The following is a 25013-nucleotide window of genomic DNA, read 5'->3' as shown; positions in this document are numbered from 1 at the left end:
GGAGAGGGGGGGGGGGTGCTCAATTGTGGTTCACTTGTCTCAGATCCAACGGCTGGAATTCGAGACAATGGATATGCTTTTGCTTTACCCATGTTGGCAGTGACAACTCAAGCGTATCCAATTCGCGGGAAATCCTTGTTTCCCCCTTACACGAGGGACCTACCCGGCGGCGCGGCTAATCTGACCATAACTAACCACCCACTGGAAGTGGGCCTCACCCAGGCCCCCAGCCCGTGTGGTTAGTTGACCGGACGCGGCGCCCGCGCTGTGTGTCCCACCGTCGCCCCTCGCCTTTCCCCTCCTCCTCCAGAGTCCAGACCCGCACACTTCGCTCCACCAACCGCGCCCCTCGCCCCCCGCCGCGCCCGTCCGCCGGGAGCGTAGCTCGCCGGGGCGTCGACGGCACCGCTCGCACCTCGGCGGAACCCGCAAACCACGGAAGGTGAGCTCCCGCACCCGCACCCCGCGTCTTGACCCCACCTCTTATCTGAATTACGATTTACTGCGGACGCAGCGCTCGCGGGAAGTGAGAGAGAGCAGATAGATTGATCCCGCGCTTCGGCTCCTCGATCTGGGTTTATCCGCTGGATTGGTTCACTTTCTCGCTTCCCAGTGAGGATCTTGTGGTTTCTAACGGCGATTGCTTCCTTGCAACGATCTCGATTTGGTCGAGCTCGAGCGGGGAAAGAGGAGCGTGTCTTTTAGTCTCTCCGTGTTAGTGTGGTGGAGTTCGATCTATGTCGGGAATCCATTGGTTATCAAGCAAAAGAATGCCGATGTTAGAGCTGATTTCGAGGTGTTGAACATAGCGTGGCTAGGATGCTAGAATTTGGAAGTACAATTTTGGTCTAAAGGCACACTGTCCTGCTTTTAGAAAGCACGTAGTATGCCTTTGTGCTCTAAGAATCCACTGGAAGTAACTTTCTAGAAATCTTATCTCATTGCTAGATCGCAAAGCTTTAGGTTCCCTGTGCTAGGAGTTTAGTACACTATGCACACTGTTCAGGATGTTTGAGGGCGTGCAAGATGCTCGAACTGCTGATGATGCAGTGATGCAGCTTAGATTTCTGTAAATGATGAAGCCGCAGAGTCATCTGCTGGCTTCTTCCTTGCTGATTGCTGTGTGGGAGATTCAAATGAGGCCAGTGAGAGGTGCTGACAGTCGGTGATGCGAACTGAGATCCTGCCAGTAGTCAACTGATTGTCCTTTAGTTTTGTCGATGTCGAGAGACAGTTTTCCTGCAACACATGATTGCTTCTGGTGTCAGTGAAGGTTTAAATCCTAGCAAGACAAATATTCTTAGAACTGACAGTAACCGTTTGTACCATGTTCTTATAGATTCCCCTACAGAAGATATTGGTCGTTTGCACAGGGTATCCCTATCCAATACTTGTCCTGCAAATGTTGCTTTCCTTTTTAGATTTCTTCCAATACTAGATGAGACTGACGATTTATCTGTTCTGTGTCCGTTTTAGATTTCTGCTTCACGAGTCCAGGAAGAACAACACTGGCATCAAGCAAGTCATATTCAGCAGGGAACAGCAGCATCGTTTTGATCCGCCTTTTCGCAGGGTACTTGGGCAATTCATAGTGGAAACTTCAACTTGTTCAAGGCCTCTCTGTTCACAGCAGTACATCATTTTACATCCTTGGAAATTGTGGAGCGAGCCTACTTGAGAATGCAATGTAGAATGAGTCATTAGTTTCAGTAAGTTGAGACTTGCCCTGGAGCTGCCATACTCGGCTGCATTGGCCTTTGATAGATGGTTTTTTCTCAGACATCCTCTCTGGCAGTAAAGCTTGCACAAGGACCCAAGCTCTTTACTACAAAGACAATTCTCCCCATGGACCCCCCGGGTGTTGTCTCCTCTGAAAATGCTGAATATGATTTCTCTGATGTTTTTGGTTCCAGTCCAGTCGAGACAGCAACAGAACTTTGTGTTGTTGATCCAGAGAGCCCTGCAGCTCCCGTTGAGTCCCCTGAGGAGGTTTATAATGATCCTGCGGTCATCTTCAAGCGGTCACATTCTCTTGTTGGTCCATCATCACTTGTTAGCTGCTCTTTGGGACTTGGCAAGCTCACTCTAAACATAGCAGATGGATCATCAGAACTTGTAGGCCACACCACAGAAGAAAAGGAACTTAACCTAGAGCAGTTCAGTGATGAAGAGTTTGGTGATGCCGTGACTGAGGATGAGGGTGTTGGGCTTGATGACTTTGAAATCTTGAAGCTTGTAGGCCAAGGGGCATTTGGCAAAGTCTTTCAGGTGAGAAAGAAGGGTACTTCAGAAATATATGCAATGAAAGTTATGAGGAAGGACAAGATACTGGAGAAAAACCATTCCGAGTACATGAAAGCTGAAAGAGACATACTGACAAAAGTTGACCATCCTTATGTAGTGCAGCTGAGGTACTCCTTTCAGGTAGGTCATTTGTATACATATTGTCATCTCTACGTTGGCGTTCATATCTTGGTACAAATATTCAAACAGTTTGCCTGTGCAGACCAAATATCGACTTTACCTTGTCCTGGACTTCGTAAACGGGGGGCATCTCTTCTTTCAGCTCTACAAGCAAGGATTATTTAGGTGCTGTTTCACTTGTTAGTAATTTTGTTTGCCAAAAGATAGCTGCACATGCCTTTAAACTAAACCCTTTCATATTAACAGGGAGGAACTTGCACGAATCTATACGGCTGAGATTATATCTGCTGTAGCCCACCTCCATGCTAATGGGATTATGCATAGAGATCTTAAGCCCGAGAACATCCTATTGGATGCTGAAGGCCATGTAAGAATTCTTTGTTGCAGCCAACAATCCCGTTTTGTCTCGTCTTCAGTCATCTGACATCTATTTGCTTGTGCCGCTGTTATAGGCCATGCTAACTGACTTTGGCCTTGCGAAAGAATTCCGTGAGAACACCCGATCAAACTCGATGTGTGGCACTGTCGAGTATATGGCCCCTGAAATTATTCAGGGCCAGGGGCATGATAAGGCCGCAGATTGGTGGAGTGTAGGAATCCTCCTGTTTGAAATGCTGACGGGCAAGGTGAGTTGCATATTTGCATGGGATGTCAAGCTTATCATCCGAGAGGTTTTCTGTGCAGACGTGTCATGGCTTATAACTTCCTACTCTTTGCAGCCCCCGTTTGTCGGGAACAGAGACAAAGTTCAGCAGAAGATAGTGAAGGAGAAGTTGAAGCTTCCTCCGTTTTTGACTAGCGAAGCCCACTCGCTGCTGAAAGGAGTACGTTTTCCGGCTTGTTTGATTTCATTATTCTTGTAGGAGTAACTCATAGCACATATAGTACCATGTAGAGGTCTTTCCAAACAAAACAAAAACAGCATGGGAGCAAATTGGCAGCTTAACTATTTTATCTGAAAAAAAAACAATATTGCAGTTGCTGCACAAAGAAGCCGGCAAGCGGCTGGGAACCGGACCCGGCGGCAGCGACGAGATAAAGAGGCACAAGTGGTTCAAGCCGATCAACTGGAGGAAGCTGGACGCCCGGGAGATCAAGCCGAGCTTCCGGCCCGACGACGCTGGCCTGACCTGCATCGCCAACTTCGACGTGTGCTGGAACAACACGCCCGTGCTGGACTCCCCGGCCGCCACCCCCGTCACCGCCGGCGGCGGGCAAGGCAACTTCGCGGGGTTCACCTACGTCAGGCCCGCGCCGTTCCTCCATGACCTGAAGCCGCCCTCGAGCTCTAGCTAGGTTGTAAGACTCGCTCAGTGCACCCGAAACGGGTGCGCGCAATTTTGATCTAGTTTATTCACTGAACTACTGTGTTCTATGGCTTGTATGATGTATATCGATTCTTCTGCATCTTGCATTACGTGCGGCAATGAGAAAGTTGGAGACAGAAAGCAACTAACAATATCTGTCAGTACGGATTGGTAGAGTACTAACCAAATCCAGTCAGATTTTGAAGCTGAAAGTTGAGAAGCATGAATTTCTGAAACCAATGATCGACGTGAGCTGAAACTTTCTCAGATTAATCATCTATGCATTCTTCAGTTTCTGGGATTTTTTTGTAATATGTTTGGAAACTTTGAAATTTCTGTTAAAATTCAGTCAAATTTTGAAGCTAAACGTTCAGAAGCATGAATCTCAAACCAATGGTTCCCGTTAGCTGAAAGTTTCCCAGATTGGTTATATATCTGCGCTTCAATTTGTGGAATTGTTTCAGAATTTGCTGGAGAATGAACCTTCATAACTCTTCCTACCCACAGTCCTATCGATACATGGATCTCTCAAAAGTTTCCCAGAACCATTTGGACAGCATTTAGACCATACCAGGGCTCAAATCGAAGCACATACTTCCTCCATTCCTAAATACTTGTCTTTCTAGAGATTTCAACAAGTGACTACATACGGAGCAAAATGAGTGAATCTACACTCTAAAATATGTCCATATACATCCGTATGTAATAGTCTATTTGAAATATCTAAAAAGACAAATATTTAGGAACGGAGGGAGTACAACACATGGAGAATCAACCTCCAGAATCTTCTTGCCTACTGCCGTACTGACATAATAATATTGACCTCAACAGAAATATCAATAACATCAAATACTTGCTTTAATGCGTTTCTCGCTGTGAATTAAACTACAGGTTGGAATTCATGGCCCAAACAAACGCAGGTGAAGATAAGGGGGTGTGAGTCATGGAAAACTTAGGAGCCATAAAAAGAAACGGCACTTTTGTCTAATAACATCAAATACTTGCTTTCATGTGTTTCTCGTTGTGCATCCCAGTACAGGCTGGAATACATGGATCATGGAAAACTTCAGAGCCATAAAAAGAAACGGTACCTTCGCTGAGAGTTCACAGGTCAAGCTATGCCAATTCAAAACGGCCTAAGTTTGAATGAAATTCAAGATCTTAAATAGGGTCAGTTTCAGTACTTCCTAGTTTTTCTGAAAGTAAGGTTAGCGGGTTTCCAGTTCCTTACCTGACTGCTCCCCGTTAACGCGAAAAGGTAGGAAAAGTGCCTCTCTTTTTTCCGGTTCAAGTTCCTTGCACTTGAAATAGTCTTGCAGGAATTAAAAAATTACCTAATAGGGTAGGGAAAGTCCTCCAGGCAGCCATGTTGAATAGGCAAAAACATGCTAGAAAAGCTCGATTATCATAATCTGTATGTCACCAGCACAAAGCATGGCCTGAGCGTTCTAAAACAAGATAGGTAAAATGGCATCTCTCTGAAGACACGATGCACATTCAAAACACACACTACTACTGTCATCGGAGCTTGGCTCTGATTTGTGAAACAACGTATTGATATTCAAATAAACTAGCAACCTGATTCAACACAATTTAGCAGAACAGAGCAAATTGACTTTTAACAAAACATCTTGCCTTTTTACATTAATTCCAAATACCTCACTAATTTTTTTGACGGACACTAGTACAGAGCCTTAATCAGCATACTAATTGCACAGAAAATAAACATCTATTATGCTCTCACCACCTTATGTAGCAGTCACACCATCAACACATACATACCATATTACAAGCAAAAGCACCCTACTACATACATACCACGAGCCTATTTTCAAGTTACAGCACAGCCTTAATAGGCACCATCTCCAACCCTCAACACATCAGCCTGACCTCCAGCATCCGCATGATCGGCAGTACTCTCATCGTGATGGCCATCTACGCGCCCTTCAGCTTACAGCGTCTCCGCGCCTTGTTCCATTACCTCCTCCTCAATAACCGTCTGATTTGTCGAAATTATGCACACCAAAAGTTCAGATCTTCAGAAACTTGTTAGCTAAAAGGAATAAACCTTGGTCTTTATATTGGGTAACAAGTTGGAAAATTACTTAGGAGGAAACACATGAAGAAGCTAGCAGAATAGCTGAGATAAAATATTAAGGTCTTGAACCAAACAACACAACATGATGCATGGAAAATCGTCTGGAACTCTTTTCCCCAATGTTCCAGTTAGCAGTATTGACCTCAAACATTCAATTTTGTTTTTTTAACATTGTAATTTGCAGCACAAGAGTAAATACATAACAACACAAAGGCATGCAATCATTTAGAAATGATCACAGCAGAACTTAGAAGTCATAAAAGAAATGGTGGCTTCTCGTGCAGGACTTAATAAATTACCTAGTAGCGTACCAAGTTTCTAGGAATAGAAACTCAGGTCTATGTAGTGACAATCAAAAAACTACTTGCATTCAGCATGCGCCTTGAACGATAGGCAACAAGTTCAAAACTTTAAACTATGTAAAAACATGGTTGCCCTGCATCTAATTTATCTTGACAGTCAATTTTCGCTATTTGCATGGCAACACCCTCGAGAAATTAATCAAGCTCGCCCCTTCAATTATACTCACAATATACACAGGAGATGCATTAGTGGTAGAAATTGCTTGGGTGTTTATTTGCAACCATACCAGCTATGCCTGCTTATATTTATCTGGAGTCATTATGATAAATGGATTTGTAGGTGTAAAGATGAACAAAACGCGACTTCTCTGTCTCATTATATCTATCAAAAGAGATAAATAAACTCCTGCTACCTGCAACGATTGTTTCCAAGTTGAAACAATCCGGAAGTGAAAATAATTTTAGACTTGTATTCCTTCTAGATTAGCTTGACGACGACAACAATTTTCGCCAAAATGATAATCGTGCTCTAGCGTTTTTTATGAATCCATGATGCCTCCAAAATGGTACTCGTCATGTTCAACATCTTTTCTTGTGTCCTATTAAAGTAGCATTTAGGACAGACTAACAAACAAATCACAATAATGTTCCTAAGCCTGATCGATCAGCTCTATCACAAGCACAAAAGAATTAACAACTACGAGACGTGTAAATGAGAATCAGTGAACATAGCCAACTACCAAGCATCAGACAAGCTATATGTGAGGAGAATGAAGAGCAAGCAACAGAGAGTTTACCATTTGATATTGTCAGTGACGACAACGATGGTGGATGGTTGCTATATGCGAAGCTTTGCACTGTGGAAGCACACACTCTCTCAATCTGTAACGTCTTCATGTCCAACGTGCGCAAGTCCGTGCATAACTCTTCGTCGAAGGATGAGCATCCCCAGTGATTCAAAAGCAAATGTGTCCCCATCGACTGTCTGAGCACGTACCCAGATCCCGGTGAGGGTGGGATTACCTTATCCTTTTGCCATTGGCGGGAACTCCCATTATTGTTTCTCCAAATGGTATAAATGTGGCCACGTGGGCCGTATGTAAGGACAACCAGCCCAGGCCTGCCTTCTCCTGCCTCCACCATGGTTATATGTCTGTAACAAACTTTGGGTTCGGTTGGGGGTTCAGCAACGGAGAACTCCATCTTACGGGTGTTGAGCACCAACATTTTTATTGTGTGCTTGGAATTTGGCAGCCAGTAAAAGCAGCCATACGCGTATTGGCGCCGGCAGAAGGGTGCCGTCTCTGTCGATGATAGCGAGCCAGCTGACAAATCGGTCCAGGTAAGGGATCGAATGGCTTGCCATTGTCTGGTGCTGGAAGAAAAGACATAGGTGATGAGCTTATCTTCACAGTGCCCCATCCAGATCACCCTGAATGCCGTCTCTTCAGCGGTTGTTGTTGGCTCATCGTCCTCATCGCCGCCTTCAGGAACAAGGAAAATCTCGCATGAATGTGGGCGTGGCCCCTCCACGCTAGCTGCAAGGTCGTCAGGGATTGAGGGAAGCATGAGGTACCTCCGGTGCAAAGGGTCGCACACCACCGTCTCTGTTCCAGGGGCATTCCGCGGAGGAGTACCCGGCCGTCGCGGACGTCCCAGACAACCCAGTGGTGAGCGGGGTCGGGGGCCGGAAGGAACGAGAAGGAGAAGTCGGCGGCGAGGGCGATGGCGCTGGCCGCAGACGCGGAGGGGTGAGGCGGCTCGGCGGGGTCGAAGCCGGTGTGCGGACCGAGGAAGCCGAGGAGGGGCGGGGCGTGGAGCTTGCGGAACTGCCTGAGGAAGTAGCGGTCGGCCACGACGCGGCGGAAGGAGACGCAGGCGGCGGAGGCGCGGACGAGGTCGGCTGGGGTGGGCAGGCGAACGAAGATTTCAGCGAGGAGCTCGTCGGGGATCGGCAGCGAGGCCGTATCCTCGGGGGCATGCAGCCGCGGATGGCACTGACGGCGGTGCTCCGCTGAGTTGCGGCCCATCCCGCTGCCGGTGGCGAGAAACCCTATTTTGGGTTAGCACGGGATTTGGGGAAGAGGAAGGCAGCGGTTACGACTGGAATTTGGACATTTTGATGGGCCTTTTGGCAAATGTACAAACTCCCCACGCCCTCAAACACATGCAAAATCTCTCTTTGTTTTTTTTTTTCAAAAAAATCATCTGCTGCATGATGATTTTCAAAGGCGTTTTTTTACTGTATATCAATCTTTATTGTAAGGTAATCACCATAATATCTTTTACAAGAGTATCAACATTTTCTGTGGGTGGAATCTTTCATCCACCCCATACTCATCTTACTTCTAACTAATTTGGTTAAACCATGGGCGGTACAATTAGTCTTTCTAGGAGCATGTTCAAAAATAATATGCGAAAAATCACACGTAAATATCATCAAAAACTGCCGCCGATAACCGTAAGGGCGACCTCCATTATTCATTGTCTCTATTACTCCGATGTTGTCGGAGTTCACCTTTATACGATTACGCCCAATTATAGTTGCCAAAATAAGACCAAATCGTAGTGTCAGTGCCTCGGTCATAAGCCCATCTCCATATCAATCGATTTTTCTATTTGAAATGCTAACGGGCAAGTTGAGTTGCATATTTGCATGGGATGTCAAGCTTATCGTCGGAGATTTATTTTATGCAAACGTGTCGTCGCTTATAGTTCCTACTCTTGGCAGCCCCTGTTTGTCGGGAATAGAGACAAAGTTTAGCAATGGACGAAAGACACTCTTAACCCAGCCGCCTCCTCCCTAATTAGGATTTCTCTGCCTCCCGCCGGCCCGCCTCGTCTCCGGTGGCCTTAGGGCCATAGGGGCGCGGTGGATCCCGACTCTTGCCGGTGGAGGGCTCTGTTTTTAGACGTGCTTTAGTGATTTGTTAGGATTCGTGTCCTGCTCAGGAAGACGAGACAATGACGACTCCCTGAATATGGAAGAAGGTTCTCCCTCTCTAGCCCCCGTTCCGCTGGTGCATCTAGCATCGTCGGTGAGCGTGTGAAGGTGTGTCTCCGACGGATTTGTCCTTGGTGGATTTGTTCGGATATGTTCGTCGTTCGTGTGTCTTCAGGTTGGATCCTTCCGATCTACGCTACTCTTCATCGGCCGCGGTTACCGTTATAGTGCGATGGTCCTATTGGGTCTTAGCACGACAACTTTCCGACTGTCTACTACAACAGGTTTTGCCCGAATACGGCAAGGAAGGGGCGATGACGGCGGCGCGCCTTCGTCTCGTTTCAGTGTTTGTAGTCGCCGCTAAGTGGTCTACGGATTTGAATGCAATTTTTATTATTTCTGGTGTTCATTGTACTCTTATGATTGAAGATGAATAGATTGGATGTTTTTCGAAAAGAAAAAAGAAAAAGACAAAGTTCAGCAGTGTTAGACTATGTATAGCTTCTGTACTTATGTACGTATATTGTACGTATTGTAACACATCCATTATATATAATGAGATAAGCCACCCCTAGAGGGTTGTGCTGGTTCCCCCAAAACTTATTGTCTTACATGGTATCACGCTAGGTTACGATCGCTTCCGCTTCCAAACCCTAATACCCGCACCGCCGCCGCAGCCGCCGCCGCCTTCACCGCCGCCATGTCGAGTGCCGCCACCACCGGTTCCACTGCTGCGGGGTTCCTCCCGGCCTCTCTTGCGGCTCTGCTCAACCTCCCGCTCGATGCCGTCGCCGTTCCGGCTCCGATCGGGACCAGGAGCATCGGCTCCGTCTACTCTACGCCGCCGGCGCCCTCGCTTGGGCGCGACCTCGTGGTCCACACCGCGGCGCCGCCGTCCGCTGCGGACTCCGCGGGCGTTGTCCCGCCGCTCCTGCCGCAAGCGGATCACACCGCCCCGCTGGCGGGGTTGGCGGCGTCCGCCCCGGCCGCGGGCCTTGCGGCGTCCGCACCGGCCGCGAGCTTTGCGGCATCCGCCCTGGCTGCGGTCCCGCCTCCTCCCGCATCGGCTTCGGTGCCTCCGGCTGCCTCCATGGTGTTTGCACCCCAGGCAGCCCCCTCGATGGGATCGTCTTCGCCGTCGCCGTTTCACTTCGGTCATCTCATCACCATCAAGCTCTCCGCAGACAACTACATCTTCTGGCGTGCGCAGGTTCTCCCGCTCTTGGGGAGTCACTACCTGCTAGGCTACGTCGACGGATCGCTTCCCTGCCCACCCGCGCTGGTAGACAGCGTGCACGGTCCGGTCTATAATCCGGCCCATCGCGTCTGGACGGGGCAGGACCAGGCGAACCTGTCCTCCATCCAGGGGTCGCTCTCGCCGGCAGTTGCCGGCCTTGTTGTCTTCGCGAAGACGTCTCATGAGGCCTGGACCATCCTTGAGCGCACCTTTGCCGCGCAGTCCCAGGCTCGTGTCTCTGCACTCCGTCGTCAGCTTGGAGAGTGTCAGAAGCTTGACTCCACGGCCACTGAGTTCTACAACAAGGTCAAGGGCCTTGCCGACACATTGGCCTCCATTGGACAGCCCCTCACCGACTCCGAGTTCAACTCGTTTATTGTCAATGGTCTTGATGAGGAGTATGATGCCTTAGTCGAGATCATCAACGAGCGGGGCAACTCGACACCCATGCTGGCACACGAGGTTTTCTCTCGGCTCCTTCTCACTGAGCAACGGGTCGAGACTCGCCGCTCCAGGGGCACTGGCTCCCTCTCGGCCAACGCCGCCACCAAGGGTGGCCGCTCTTCTTCATCACCCCGGTCTCCCTTGGGGCTGCCACCGTCACCCGCCTCGGCCCCCCCACCTACTGCGACCTTACCGGGGGCTGGCGGTCCACGTGTGTGCCAGCTTTGTGGCCGCGATGGGCACTGGGCCTCCAAGTGTCATAAGCGCTTCCAGCGAAGCTTCCTTGGTCTTGGCAATGACGGCAAAGATACACGCAACAATGCCCGTCAGGTCGCCATGGCTGATCGTCCCGCGCCGCAGAAGCACCAGGGACACACTCAGTCCTACTCCATCGATCCACACTGGTACATGGACTCTGGGGTGACAGAGCATCTGACCAGCGAGATGGGAAGCTTCACACTCGTGAATCCTATCATGGCTCCGACAAGATCCACACCGCCAATGGAGCAGGTATGCACATCTCTTATATTGGTCAAGCATCTCTTCTCACTAGACATGCCAATAGGAGTCTTCAGCTTCGCAATGTTCTTCGAGTTCCATCTGTGACCCGTAATCTTCTTTCAGTTCCTAAACTCACACGTGATAATAATGTGCTTTGTGAATTTCACCATTTTGATCTTTTTATTAAGGATCGAGGCACGAGGGACATTCTTCTTAGTGGGCGGTTGTGCCAGGGCCTCTACCGTCTGGAGCATCCTGGCGTCGCCCGTGTTTTCAGTGGAGTTCGGGTCTCTCCGTCACAGTGGCATGCTCGTCTTGGTCACCCGGCCACACCTATTGTCCGTCATATTTTGCGTCGTCATGAGCTTCCTAGTTTGTCTAGTAATAAAGATGTAGCAGTGTGTGATGCTTGTCAGCAGGGGAAGAGTCATCAACTTCCTTTTTTGGAGTCCAGTCGTGAGGTGAAACATCCTTTAGAACTTGTGTTTTCAGATGTATGGGGTCCTGCTCAGACTTCTGTCAGTGGTCATAATTACTATATCAGTTTCGTTGATGCTTATAGTGGCTTTACCTGGCTTTACCTTATTAAACGCAAATCTGATGTGTTTGATATTTTTGTTCAGTTTCAAAAACATGTTGAACGTCTTCTCAAGCACAAAATTGTTCATGTCCAGTCGGACTGGGGGGGGGCGAGTATCGCAACCTCAACTCCTTCTTTCAGTCGCTTGGGATAGCTCATCGTTTAGCATGTCCACATACACATCAGCAAAATGGTTCAGTCGAACGTAAGCATCGTCATATTGTTGAAGCTGGTCTTACTCTTTTGGCCCATGCATCTGTTCCGTTTCGGTTTTGGAGTGATGCTTTCACCACTGCATGCTTTCTCATCAACCGTACTCCCACTCGTGTTTTAAACATGAAGACTCCCATTGAGGTTCTCCTTAATGAACAACCTGATTATACCTTTTTCAAGGTATTTGGGTGTGCTTGCTGGCCGCATCTTCGTCCATATAATAAGCGCAAGCTTGAGTTTCGTTCTAAGAAGTGTGTTTTTCTTGGCTATAGCTCTTTTCATAAAGGTTACAAATGTCTTCATGTTCCCACTAATCGTATCTATATATCTCGGGACGTCGTGTTTGATGAGCATGTTTTTCCCTTTGCCAAACTTCCTGTGTCCACTGTCGAACCACCATCTCTGCATTCATCCTCTGTTGCTTCTGACCAATTTGATGATGTTGCATACTCTCCTTTGCTGTTACCTAACCATGATGCAGGAACCGGATGTGGGGCTCGTTTGGAGCTGTTGGAGGATTCACCATCATCATCGCCGCCTTCTGATGGGCACGTCGATTGCCCTATGTTGCATGGCATCGATTCGCGTGCCCATGCATGGTCACCCGACGAGCCCGTCGCGCCGAGCATCTCCACTGCTCGGTCTGCTACGCCAGCGGCCGCCGAGTCTTCAGCGGCTCGGCCTGTCACGCCGTCTTCGCCCGCGGCTCGGCCCGTCACGCCATCTTCGCCTGCAGCTCGGGTCCGCGACGCCGTCCTCACGTCGCCTTCATCCGCGGATCGGCCCGCGACACCGGCCGCGCCACGGCCCACTATGCCGGGCTCGCCATCGGCCCGGTCTGTGACGCCGGCGTCGCCAGCTGCTTCGTCTGCTCTGCCGGTTTCGCCGGTGGGCCGGCCTTCTTCGCCGACCGAGCCCGAGGCTACTGTGTCTGGCTCCTCGTCACCGGCTGACTCGTCAACGTCGCCGTCCTCCAGCCCGTTGCAGGCTGCTCCGTCGACCTCGGTGGTTCATGTGTCCCGACCACATACACGCAGTCGCAGTGGCATTTTCAAACCTAAGGAACGTAAGGATGGTACGGTTGCTTGGTTGGCTGCTTGTTTGGCTGCTGCTGTTACGGATCCATCTTCTGAGCCTCGCTCATATCAGGCTGCCCTGCACATTCCACATTGGCGAGAGGCTATGGAGCAGGAGTTTCATGCTCTTCTTCGTAACAAGACATGGACTCTCGTCCCTCCACCACCACGGGTAAATGTTATTGACTCAAAATGGGTATTCAAAGTGAAGAAGCATTCGGATGGATCTATTGAGCGTTACAAAGCGCGACTTGTTGCTCGCGGTTTTCGGCAGCGCCATGGTCTTGACTATGAGGACACCTTCAGTCCTGTCGTCAAGCCTACCACTATTCGGCTTCTTCTCTCCATTGTTGTTTCTCGTGGTTGGTCACTTCGTCAACTTGATGTGCAGAATGCTTTTCTACATGGATTTTTGGAGGAAGAGGTTTATATGAAACAGCCGCCTGGTTTCTCTGATCCTGATCGTCCTGACTATATCTGTCGTCTCTCCAAAGCACTATATGGTTTGAAGCAAGCTCCTCGTGCCTGGCATGCCCGCCTTGCCTCTGCCCTTCGTGCTCATGGGTTTGTGCCGTCCACTGCTGACACTTCATTATTTCTTCTACAGAAGCCAGAAGTCACTATGTATCTTTTGGTATATGTCGATGATATTATCCTTGTCAGCTCTTCTCAGTATGCTGCTGATGCTCTTGTCTGCTCTCTTGGTGCTGATTTTGCGGTCAAAGATCTTGGGAAGCTTCACTACTTTCTTGGAGTTGAGGTCACTTCTCGTGCTACTGGTCTTGTCCTTACGCAGAAGAAGTACTCCTTGGAGTTGTTACAAAGAGCGGGCATGCTGAAGTGCAAACCGACCACCACACCCATGTCGTCTACCGACAAGATAACAACTGTTGATGGTGAGCTTTTGTCTCCTGCGGATGCCACAGAATACAGGAGCATTGTTGGTGGACTTCAGTACTTGACGATCACGAGACCAGATATCTCTTATGCTGTTAACAGGGTTTGTCAGTATCTTCAGGCTCCCAGAGATACTCATTGGGCTGCTGTTAAACGCATTCTTCGTTATGTTCAGTTCACCCTGACATTTGGTATGCATATTCGGCCGACTTCCTCTCGGGTCCTTTTCGGCCTTCTCTGATGCAGATTGGGCTGGTAGCCCAGATGACAGGCGATCCACGGGGGGTTATGCAGTATTCTTTGGCCCTAATTTGATCGCCTGGAGTGCTCGGAAACAGGCTACTGTGTCACGTAGCAGTACTGAAGCTGAGTACAAGGCTGTGGCTAATGCTACTGCAGAGATTATTTGGGTGCAGTCTTTGCTTCAGGAGTTGGGTTTGTCTCAACCACAGCCTCCTATTCTTTGGTGTGATAACATCGGTGCTACATACCTTTCTGCAAATCCAGTATTTCATGCCCGAACGAAACACATTGAAGTTGACTATCACTTTGTACGGGAACGTGTATCACAGAAGCAACTCCAGATCAAGTTTATCTCATCTAAGGATCAACTTGCAGACATCTTCACTAAGCCTTTACCTCTGCCACAGTTTGAGGCTTGTAGGCGCAATCTTACCCTTCTCAGTTCTTTAGAAAGTGGCTAAGATTGAGGGAGGGTGTTAGACTATGTATAGCTTCTGTACTTATGTACGTATATTGTACGTATTGTAACACATCCATTATATATAATGAGATAAGCCACCCCTAGAGGGTTGTGCTGGTTCCCCCAAAACTTATTGTCTTACAAGCAGATGCTTGCAAGAAGAAGTTGAAGCTTCCTCCGTTTTTGACTAGTGAAGCTCACTCGCTGCTGAAAAGGGTATGTTTTCCAGCTTGTTTTTGTCTAAAAAAAATAACAATGTTTCAGTTGCTGCACAAAGAAGCTGGCAAGCGGCTGGGAACCGGACCCGGCGGCAGCGACGAGATAAAGAAGCACAAAGTGGTTCAAGCCGATCAACTGGAGGAAGCTGGACGCCCGGGAGATCCAGCCGAGCTTCCGGCCTGACCTGCATCGCCAATTTCGGCACAAGCGGCGGGCAAGGCAACTTCGCGGGGTTCACCTACGTCAGGCCCGCGCCGTTCCTCCATGACCTGAAGCCGCCCTCGAGCTCTAGTTCATTCACTGAACCACTGTGTATGATGTATATCGATTCTTCTGCATCTTGCATTTACTTGCGGCAATGAGAAGTTGGAGACAGAAAGCAACTGCAATATCTGTCATTACAAATTGATTGATAGTAGTACTACCATAACATGTTTCTGTTCTCTAGATTGGTGCATCTTCTAGAACACTGATGTTGCACAAGCTGAAACTAACCTCTAACCTCATAAGATTTGAGAAGCAATTCGCCTAAATAAGTGAAACCTAGAAACAAGAAAGGAAAACCATAGTGCAAAACTGGCTGCGGCAATGAGCCGGCTCGCAAGGTAGACCTATCTAGAGTTTTGACCAATGTTGAGGCACTAAGACACACGACCAACCCGCACGACAAATCCGTTGGAATCTTTACATAGATGAAGTATGCTCACAAGATCAACCACTGAGTAGGGAGTGTTACGGTTAATTTTAACGTATGAGTTAATTTTGGGCTAATAGCAGTTTACATCATCAATAAATATTCTACAGCTTACTGCTTGTCTACTCTACTCCCTCAGTTCTACGTTTTTTCAAGCTAAAACAGTTTGAAAAACGTTCTTATATGGGACAGAGGGAGTACTTTTCATTTCCAGCACTCTCTTTGCATCTCTCCCTTCTTGGAAGTTCGAGGAGTGGGGGCAGCACCAAACACGAAGCAAAGCAGCAGGTTCACCAATCAGAAGCTACTACGCAGCACTCCACTCCCTGGATAAATCCGTTCAGCAATCAGCAGCTACTCGATAAATCTGCAGCAGATACGCAGCAGCAGCACCGAGCGCTTCTCTCTTTCTTTCTCAACCTCCTATCTGAACCCTGATTCATGCAGCCGCCAAACAGCCAGAATAACCCGGTTTCATGCAAGCTACTAAAAAAGGAGATAATAACATACCCTGTCACAAAGGATCACAAAGGTGGCATAGTGGCTAACAGGTCGTAAACTGAAAACAAGCTGATATCCAGACGCCATCTTTGATTCTCCGTCAAACAAAGTGTTGCATTCACTGATTTTCCTCGTTAACAGTCGGGACTTGCTTCTTATCTACCCAATAAGTAGCAAGAATCCATGTTAATGAAATAACCCCAGCTGTCTCTACCACATTGTCAATCCTCCTTGCACGGCTCAACCGGCGCCTGCAGGTAGCTCAGATGAGATTATATGCCAAACTGGAATGGAAGAAATAGATAGATAATTTACATATGTGCATGCGTTTGATAGTGTACCATCGTGAGTCATGTGGTCTTGGATTGACTTGTACAGCAAGATGCCGTAGTAGCCATATGTTACGCCAGTCACTAGCCATCGCCTTCGATATCACGTCATACAGCTCCTCTTTCTTCTGCTGGATCTCGCGCATAACGTCTGCACGAGAAGGCTGGACACACAAAGATGAGTTATGATCAACTTTATATCATTAAGTAATTGCTGACTGTGATTGGTAATAACAAGAATATTATTGTCAGCTGAGGTTCGATATCGATAAAGAATGCATATGATGCATTATAATATACAGATGCAGCCAATATATCTGTTTGGTTGCTAATTAAGAGCCCCTGTTCAATGGATTATTTGAAATAACTTCTTGCAAGCATTTCACGGCTTCCTGGTTGAGCAAGTCGCCAGTGTGCTTAGGATAGAGTAAATTATTGACTAGTACAACGAAGTGGAGCAAGCAGAAGAGGTGATGATTCAAGATACCAAAAGAGCAGAGGCAAATTAAGCAGATTATGTGTTGCTATTAATTTCTACAGGGATGAGCAAAAGCCATCCTCAGATCAACCAGGAAGTAAGGTTGCTTAATTATATGCTTTGCAGTCCTCTTGCTACAAGTTAAGTGGTAGATGAAATTAACATGCTACTCCGCTTACATATGTTGTCTGCTATCCAAAGATCAGGTTAAATAAGTATGATGCATTGATGCTACTTTGGGTAACTAATCTTTCTCTCTTCGTTTCTGATAGAAGACAGACCCAATTTAGAACAAGTTGCTGTTTCGATTGCAAATAATAGTACGCTTATCGCTCACTAGATCCTTGATGTCGTGAGGTATTTGCGCTGCGAAAAAGAGGTAAGAGATGACAATTTTGGTTTAAGATACCGCGCCTTGGTGTGCATGAGCCGTGGCACGAGCCGGCGCCGCTCCTTCGCGATCGCAGGTGAGGTGACCGCCGTCTGAGTTCGCTGGAACAGGGAGCCACCGAGCCTCCCCGCCGCGCATCGAACCGCTGCCATCGCCGCCGGCCTGCAAATAATTGGGGATTAGGTTAGGAGAAGTCTACCGGGTGTGGAAATTTCGGTAGATTTGGTGAGCGTACCTTGCGATTCTGGGCGTTCTTCTTCCTTAGGCTTAGGGTTCCTCTCGTTCGCTTTACGCCTCCGCCGACTCCAAACACAAGAAGCAGGCGTGTGCTGGAGGGTGGGGTGGTTTCTTGCGTTAGTAGTTTTTCTTTTCAAGACACCCGGTTCTTTCTTTTTTGAACCTTTTTTTGTTAATAATAACCACCATTTTCTTTTCTTTTTGGCGGACAGAAACTACATTTTGGACTATCACACACAACAGGAAAACATATGCAGCTGAGAGGAAAAAGGGGACCCCTTCAAAAAAAAGAGAGGAAAAAGAGGACTATATATCATGACTAAAAAAAAAGTTTCGTCATGGTGACAGAAGGTAAAGAATATGTTTATACTGTCAAAAGGGGACTTTGTAGTGTCGACAGTCGATAGTCGTATGTGGTGTGCCCTTCAATCCCCGTGCTATGACATGGGCAATTTGTGAACTAATGACATGGTCAATTGTTCATCTGACATGGAGCACCCCCCGCCCCCCCGCCCCCTCCCATTTGTTGGTCACGCTCCGCCACTGCTAGTTTCTGCTCACATTTCTCGCTGCATCGATTATTGTGTTTTTGAATGTAGTTAATGATTAATTTCTCGGCCAAACCAATCTCCAACCTCATCTTGATTCGTGTCGTCTCAACTTCCATCTTCTCCATTATTCTCTCATGCACATCGTGTGTTGTGTCGATCCTCTTTTTCTCTACCATTGCCGCTCCTTAGTGCTACCACAACTCGTCCCTACCCCATGCATGTGCGACTCACATGATTGTGGAGTAACATGATAGCGATGATTCTTGTGTTGTTTGATTGTACGATATATTAGTGATGAATACATCTCTAATGACATGCCTTCAATCCCAAATGACGATGATATCCATAATGACATGCCCCCAACTCAAGTAGGATCATTGACGAGAGTTATACCAAACAACTTGAGCAACAAACGGTTCTTCTCCTACTTGAGTCTCCGGGTAATCTACATATGAATGGGATGTTGCTTTTTCTTTTTGAGGGTAGAATGGGATGTTGCTTGATACATCAACTATGTTTTTTTTTGGAAAAGGAGAATGACTCCCGGCCTCTGCATCTGGGAGATGCATGCGGCCATTTTATTGATTATTGTCGAGGACCTTACAAAGTAGAACAACAATATGTCTGAATCCGCCATCTTGGCAACATTTGCCGCCACTCCTATCCAAATGATGAAGGGGTGCAAGCTGGGCCACATACCCAGGCCTCTCATCTAAGCCTAACATCTAAAGCCGGAGGCCCCGACCGAGCCATCTGCTGGTCCGGGGCTCAAACCGGTCCGACACACTCACATATGTCGTCGCCGCCATCTTCCACTGGTCCATCTTCAGAGCAGATTGAGGTGACAACCTTGGCAGGTCCTCCGCCATCGACGCCACCACGACGCCAAACGACGACCTCCACCTACGCGAGCCTTGGCAGGTCCTCCGCCATTGACGCCACCACGACGCCAGCCGACGACCTCCATCTACGCGAGTCTATCTCCAAGCAACGGACGTAAATCCATGCTAGGATTGGGCCGCACCACCGCCGTCGTCCACCACCCACAAGCGCCACCAACCCCAAGGTTCCAAAGCGGCGCCTTCAAGAAGGGAACGACGCCGTGAGCGCCGCCGCCACCCAACAAAGTTAGGGCTTTCGCCCCGGAGACCTAGGGGAAGGTGAAGTGAGGAGGTCAGTCCATACCGACGCCTCCAAGGAGGGGAACGGCGCCCTCAGGCGTCGCCGTCAGCGCGGCCGGTCATGGCCGGCCAGGGATTTCGCCCGAACTAGATCCCCGCCACCAGCAGCACCTCCTGTACAGAACCGACGACCGAGAGGAAGTGCAACCTGACCAGGCTGGCCCGCATGCCGGCCAAGGGAGGAGGGGGAGGCGCCAGATCGCGCGCACCGGCCGCCGCAGAAGCCGCCGCCGGTTGCCAACGACCACCAGATCCCGTCGCCCGCACGGCTGCTAGCCGGCCATGCCTTGCCAATGGAGCCGCCGCTCCAGATCTGGGGTCCCCACGCAGAAGCAGGGCAACCGAGGCCTCGCCGCCACCATCCTTGGCGCCCCGGGCTTGCCCGGCATCCCGATCTTATGATGTGAGGTGCTCTTTTGATTTAGGTGGAGTCGACTTTGATGATCCGACTACAACATGCAATGCCATTGTGCCTATGCAGTCACTAAACCAACTCCAGAGTTGTTATTGACCATGTCGGAAACGATCAACCTGACCACCAAAGTTTATTCCTTGCAATGAATTGAAGAACAAGCAAGAAGTACGATTTGCAATCTAGATATTGCAAATATATATGAAGTATAGACGGAAGTTGGGGGTTCTGTAAGCGGTCATGGTCGGTCATTGGATACAAATGAAGTACATAAAGTTGTTGCTATTGTTGGGGAACGTTGCATGAAAACAAAAAAAATTCCTACGCCCACGCAAGATCTATCAAGGAGATGCATAGCAACAAGAGGGGAGAGTGTGTCTACGTACCCTCGTAGACCGTAAGCGGAAGCGTTTCACAACGAGGTTGATGTAGTCGGACTTTCTTCGTGATCCAACCGATCGAGTATCGAACGTATGGCACCTCCGCGTCCAGCACACGTTCAGCTCCGTGACGTCCGCGCCTTCTTGATCCAGCAAGACGGCGAGGTAGTGGATGAGTTCCGACAACACGACGGTGTGGTGAGTGAGGGTGAAGTTATCTCTGCAGGGCTTCGCCTAAGCACTACGAAAATATGACCGGGGGTGTAAACGGTAGAGGGGCATGATGTCTACTACACAACCTTCTTCTTATAGACGTTGTTGGGCCTGCAAGTGCATAGGTTTGTAGGACAGTAGCAAATTTCCCTCAAGTGGATGACCTAAGGTTTATCAATCCGTAGGAGGCGTAGGATGAAGATGGTCTCTCTCAAGCAACCCTGCAACCAAATAACAAAGAGTCTCTTGTGTCCTCAACACACCCAATACAATGACAAATTGTATAGGTGCACTAGTTCGGCGAAGAGATGAAGATACAAGTGCAAAATAGATAGTAGATATAGGTTTTTGTAATCTGAAATAATAAAAACAGCAAGGTAGCGAGTGATAAAAGTGAGCGTAAACAATATTGCAATGATAGGAAACAAGGCCTAGGGTTCATACTTTCACTAGTGTAAGTTCTCTCAACAATAATAACATAGATAGAACATATGACAAGCCCTCAACATGCGACAAAGAGTCACTCCAAAGCCACTAATAGCGGAGAACAAACGTAGAGATTATGGTCGGGTACGAAACCACCACAAAGCTATTCTTTCGGATCGATCTATAAAAGAGTTCGTACTAGAATAACACATTAAGACACAAATCAACCAAAACCCTAATGTCACCTAGATACTCCATTGTCACCTCAAGTATCCGTGGGCATGATTATACGATATGCATCACACAATCTCAGATTCATCCAACCAACATAAAAGTACTTCAAAGAGTGCCCCAAAGCTACTACCGAAGAGTCAAGAACGTGTGCCAACCCCTACGCATAGGTTCTCAAGTGTCACGAAAACCCGCAAGTTGATCACCAAAACATACATCAAGTGGATCAATAGAATAACCCATTGTCACCGCGGTTATCCCACGCAAGACATACATCAAGTGTTCATAAAAGACTCGATCCAATAAAATAACTTCAAAGGGGAAACTCAATTCATCACAAGAGAGTAGAGGGGGAGAAACATCATAAGATCCAACTACAATAGCAAAGCTCGGGATACATCAAGATCGTGCCATAGAGGAACACGAGAGAGAACACGAGAGAGAGAGAGAGGTCAAACACATAGCTACTGGTACATACCCTCAGTCCCGAGGGTGAACTACTCCCTCCTCGTCATGGATAGTGCCGGGATGATGAAGATGGCCTCCGGTGATGGGATTCCCCTCCGACAGGGTGCCGGAACGGGGTCCCGATTGGTTTTTAGTGGCTACAGAGGCTTGCGACGGCGGAACTCTCGATCTATCTTCTATTCTGGAGGTTTTAGGGTACGTAGGTATATATGGGTGCAGGGAGAACGTCGGTGGAGCTACGGGGGCCCCACGAGGCAGGGGGGCACGCCCAGGGGGGGAGGGCGCGTCCCCCACCCCCGTGAGCACCTCCCGTATCTTCTGACGTGGGGTCCAAGTCCATCAGGTAGGTTTCCTTCCAAAAATAACTTCTCCAGTTGATTTCGTTCCGTTTTGACTCCGTCTGATATTCCTTTTCCTCGAAACACTGAAATAGGCATAAAACAACAAATCTGGGCTGGGCCTCCGGTTAATAGGTTAGTCTCAAAAATAATATAAAAGTGGATAATAAAGCCCAATATTGCCTAAAACAGTAGATAAAGTAGCATGGAGCAATAAAAAATTATAGATACGTTGGAGACGTATCAGGGTGCGCCGCACATGGCTAGGCAATTGTCTGTTATGTGCTAGACGCCCTCCTCCCACATATATATAGGTGGGAGAGAGGAGTAGCCAAGGGGGGCGCCCAAGTAGGGGGAATTCTACTTGGGGTCTCTCCCAAGCGACGCCCCCCTTTCCTTATTTGGAGCGTGGGGAAAGGCAGGGGAGGGTGGCGCCTCCCCTTCCATTCTCCCATGAGAGGGAAAGGCAGGAGGGGCTAGCTCCCCTCTTTTCCTTCCCTAGGGTTGGCCAACCAAGGGAAGGGGCGCAGCAGCCCCCTTGTGGGCTGGTCTATTCCATCCTTTGGCCCATAAGGCCCATAACTTGCCGGGGGGGGGGGGGGTGCCTGGAACCCCTTCTGGTGACCCGATTACTTCCCGATACATCCCGAAACACTTCCGGTGTCCAAATATCATCGTCCTACATACCAATATTTACCTCTCGACCATTTCGAGACTCCTCGTCATGTCTGTGATCTCATCCGGGACTCCAAACAACATTCGGTCACCAAAATATATAACTCATATAACACTATATCGTCAACGAATGTTAAGCGTGCGGACCCTACGGGTTCGAGAACTAACATGACTGAGACACCTCTCCGGTCAATAACCAATAGTGGAACCTGGATGCCCATATTGGCTCCTACATATTCTACGAAGATCTTTATCGGACGAACCGTTATGACAACATACGTAATTCCCTTTGTCTATCGGTATGTTACTTGCCCGAGATTCGATCGTCGGTATCTTCATACCTAGTTAAATCTCGTTACCGGCAAGTATCTTTACTTGTTCCATAATACATCACCTCGCGATTAACTCCTTAGTCATTTGCTTGCAAACTTATGATGTGTATTACCAAGAGAGCCTAGAGATACCTCTCCGATACTCCGAGTGACAAATCCTAATCTCGATCTATGCCAACTCAACAAACACCTTCGGAGATACCTGTAGAGCATATTTATGATCACCCAGTTACATTGTGGCGTTTGATAGCACACAAGGTATTCCTCCGGTATTCGGGAGTTGCATAATCTCATAGTTGAAGGAATAAGTATTTGACATGAAGAAAGCAATAGGAATAAACTGAACGATCATTATGCTAAGCTAATGAGTGGGTCTTGTCTAGCACATCATTCTCATAATGATGTGATCCCATTATCAAATGACAACACATGTCCATGGTTAGGAAACCTTAACCATCTTTGATCAACGCGCTAGTCTAGTAGAGGCTTACTAGGGACACGATATTTATTTATGTATTCACACATGTATTTAAGTTTTCGATCAATACAATTCTAGCATGAATAATAAACCTTTATCATGAATAAGGAAATATAAAACAACAACTTTATCATTGCCTCTAGGGCATATTTCCTTCAGCTATGACAAACATTTAACTAAACAATACCTGGTCTACCTGATGCTTTAGGGGTTGTATTTATGGAGGGATAAATGGGAAAATTTGGTCAGCCTGGGAAGGCGGGAGGGCAAAGTCCACCCTAAGTTAGTTCCTCCACTAATACAGACTGCAAAAACTCACTATTATCATTTTTATGTCTTTTCTTAGCAATTTTGGTTTTCCAGAATATATACATGAGCCTAAAGATGCTATGGTGAGTATACAACCTATGCAATGCTTAATTATAAGGCCATAGAACCAAACTAATACACAAAAAAATATGGGATTCCAAAAGGAAACCAGTACCAAAATGGATCACCTTCTTCTCCTTGAGACATCACCATAAAGGTGATTCTCAATCCTATCCACTCATGGTATACCTTGAGGCGTCTTCAAACCTTTCAAACGTTAGGATAGATCATAAGTTCATTCCTCACCAATAAATTATGCCTCTAGGAGTTTCCAGCCTCCAAGAGTGACAAAACCAAAAGGAAAAGCTTGAAAATTGCTCTGACGTAACGCCGTCTTTGGACAAGAGATGTGGTATGGACCAGCCCGATCTTCATGGCATAGGATCTATGAACTAACATGATAACTAGTTGCGAGCATCCGAAAATATAAAACAAGAGATTATGACTCGGTGATGAGGATGCCAACCATGCATGGCTTGCAATCTAAAACAACTGTGAACCCTGATACGTGCAGTTTGCATCTTCTTAACATAGATTGCTCATATATAACCATGTTTTATACATTATGACATCATTCTAACTGCTTTTCCTTTTATTTTGCAAGTTTGCATAAATGAGGGGGAATGCAGAAAACTGCCAGAAAGGAGCGAAAAGTTACGTGGAGATTTTTTTTCAAAGCCAGAAAAAATCACAAAAAATCATAATGATCAATTACAGAAGAAAATGAGCCAGGGGCCAGAGGCTTGGGCCTGGAGGAGGCCTGTGGGGCCCAAGCGCCCTAAGCTCAACGCGCGCCACATGGGTGCGTCGGTCCCATGTGGGCCCCTTTGGCTCCCTCTCCGGTGGCCCTGAAATAACCTAAACGGTTCTTTATCTTATTTATTATCGCGATTTTTCGCCGCCATTGTCGAAATAAAGAACACTTCCCTCAATCTAACCCACTAACTCTAGAATGAATCTGCAGGAGCTACGCAGAAGCCTTCTCTCTCTCTCTCTCTGATTTCTATCCTCCCACTCCCACCCCTATCTCTAGAAATGTGATGGCAACAGGCCAACCACCGTCTCAGGGTCTACCTCGCATCACCGGCACATGGGACGGGTCTCTTTCCACCACAACCGCTGAGCTCAAGGATGCAGATTAATTCTCTCTCCTGTTCTACATAAATGTCGAACTCTGGACACGAATTGGCGACTCTAGATTTTCGAAAAGCGATGGAGCACTGATCGGAGCTACGACTTGGTGCATACTCAAATTTTGGTTAGGGGAGTTGGATGGGGCACCGGTTGGACTTGCTCTAACTGAGGTAAGAGATATACTATATTGGGCTTTTGTGGAAACCACACAACTAAAATAAGCCACAGTGTTGAAGGAAGACAATCTTAC

The 25013-nt window shown here is 47.8% G+C and overlaps 2 protein-coding genes across 3 annotated transcripts; one reads left to right on the top strand and one right to left on the bottom strand.

The window, feature by feature from the left end:
- Positions 1 to 231: 231 nt before the first annotated feature.
- Positions 232 to 3971, top strand: LOC123043675 (serine/threonine-protein kinase AtPK2/AtPK19). Its single transcript, XM_044466195.1, has 7 exons — positions 232 to 442; positions 1477 to 2424; positions 2507 to 2589; positions 2671 to 2791; positions 2877 to 3050; positions 3144 to 3248; positions 3403 to 3971. Exons 2-7 carry the CDS (start codon positions 1765 to 1767, stop codon positions 3718 to 3720), a joined length of 1461 nt encoding a protein of 486 aa, XP_044322130.1. The 5' UTR covers positions 232 to 442; positions 1477 to 1764; the 3' UTR covers positions 3721 to 3971.
- A 1398-nt stretch (positions 3972 to 5369) lies between these two features.
- LOC123040619 (uncharacterized) lies at positions 5370 to 8254 on the bottom strand. 2 transcript variants are annotated; one of them, XM_044463409.1, is made up of 3 exons: positions 7708 to 8254; positions 6929 to 7615; positions 5370 to 5730 (listed from the first exon to the last, which is right to left on the bottom strand). In XM_044463409.1, the coding sequence occupies exons 1-3, from the start codon at positions 8159 to 8161 to the stop codon at positions 5720 to 5722; spliced, it is 1152 nt and encodes a 383-aa protein (XP_044319344.1). In that variant the 5' UTR covers positions 8162 to 8254; the 3' UTR covers positions 5370 to 5719. The 2 variants fall into 2 exon arrangements, with proteins under 2 accessions (XP_044319344.1, XP_044319343.1); XM_044463408.1 differs by having other exon boundaries at positions 5370 to 7615.
- Positions 8255 to 25013: the final 16759 nt, after the last annotated feature.

This window comes from Triticum aestivum, chromosome 2B, assembly GCF_018294505.1.
Source record: "Triticum aestivum cultivar Chinese Spring chromosome 2B, IWGSC CS RefSeq v2.1, whole genome shotgun sequence".
Taxonomy (NCBI): Eukaryota; Viridiplantae; Streptophyta; class Magnoliopsida; order Poales; family Poaceae; genus Triticum; species Triticum aestivum.
The sequence above is the reverse complement of the archived record's forward strand: the minus strand, read 5'-3'. Positions and strand labels throughout refer to the sequence as shown.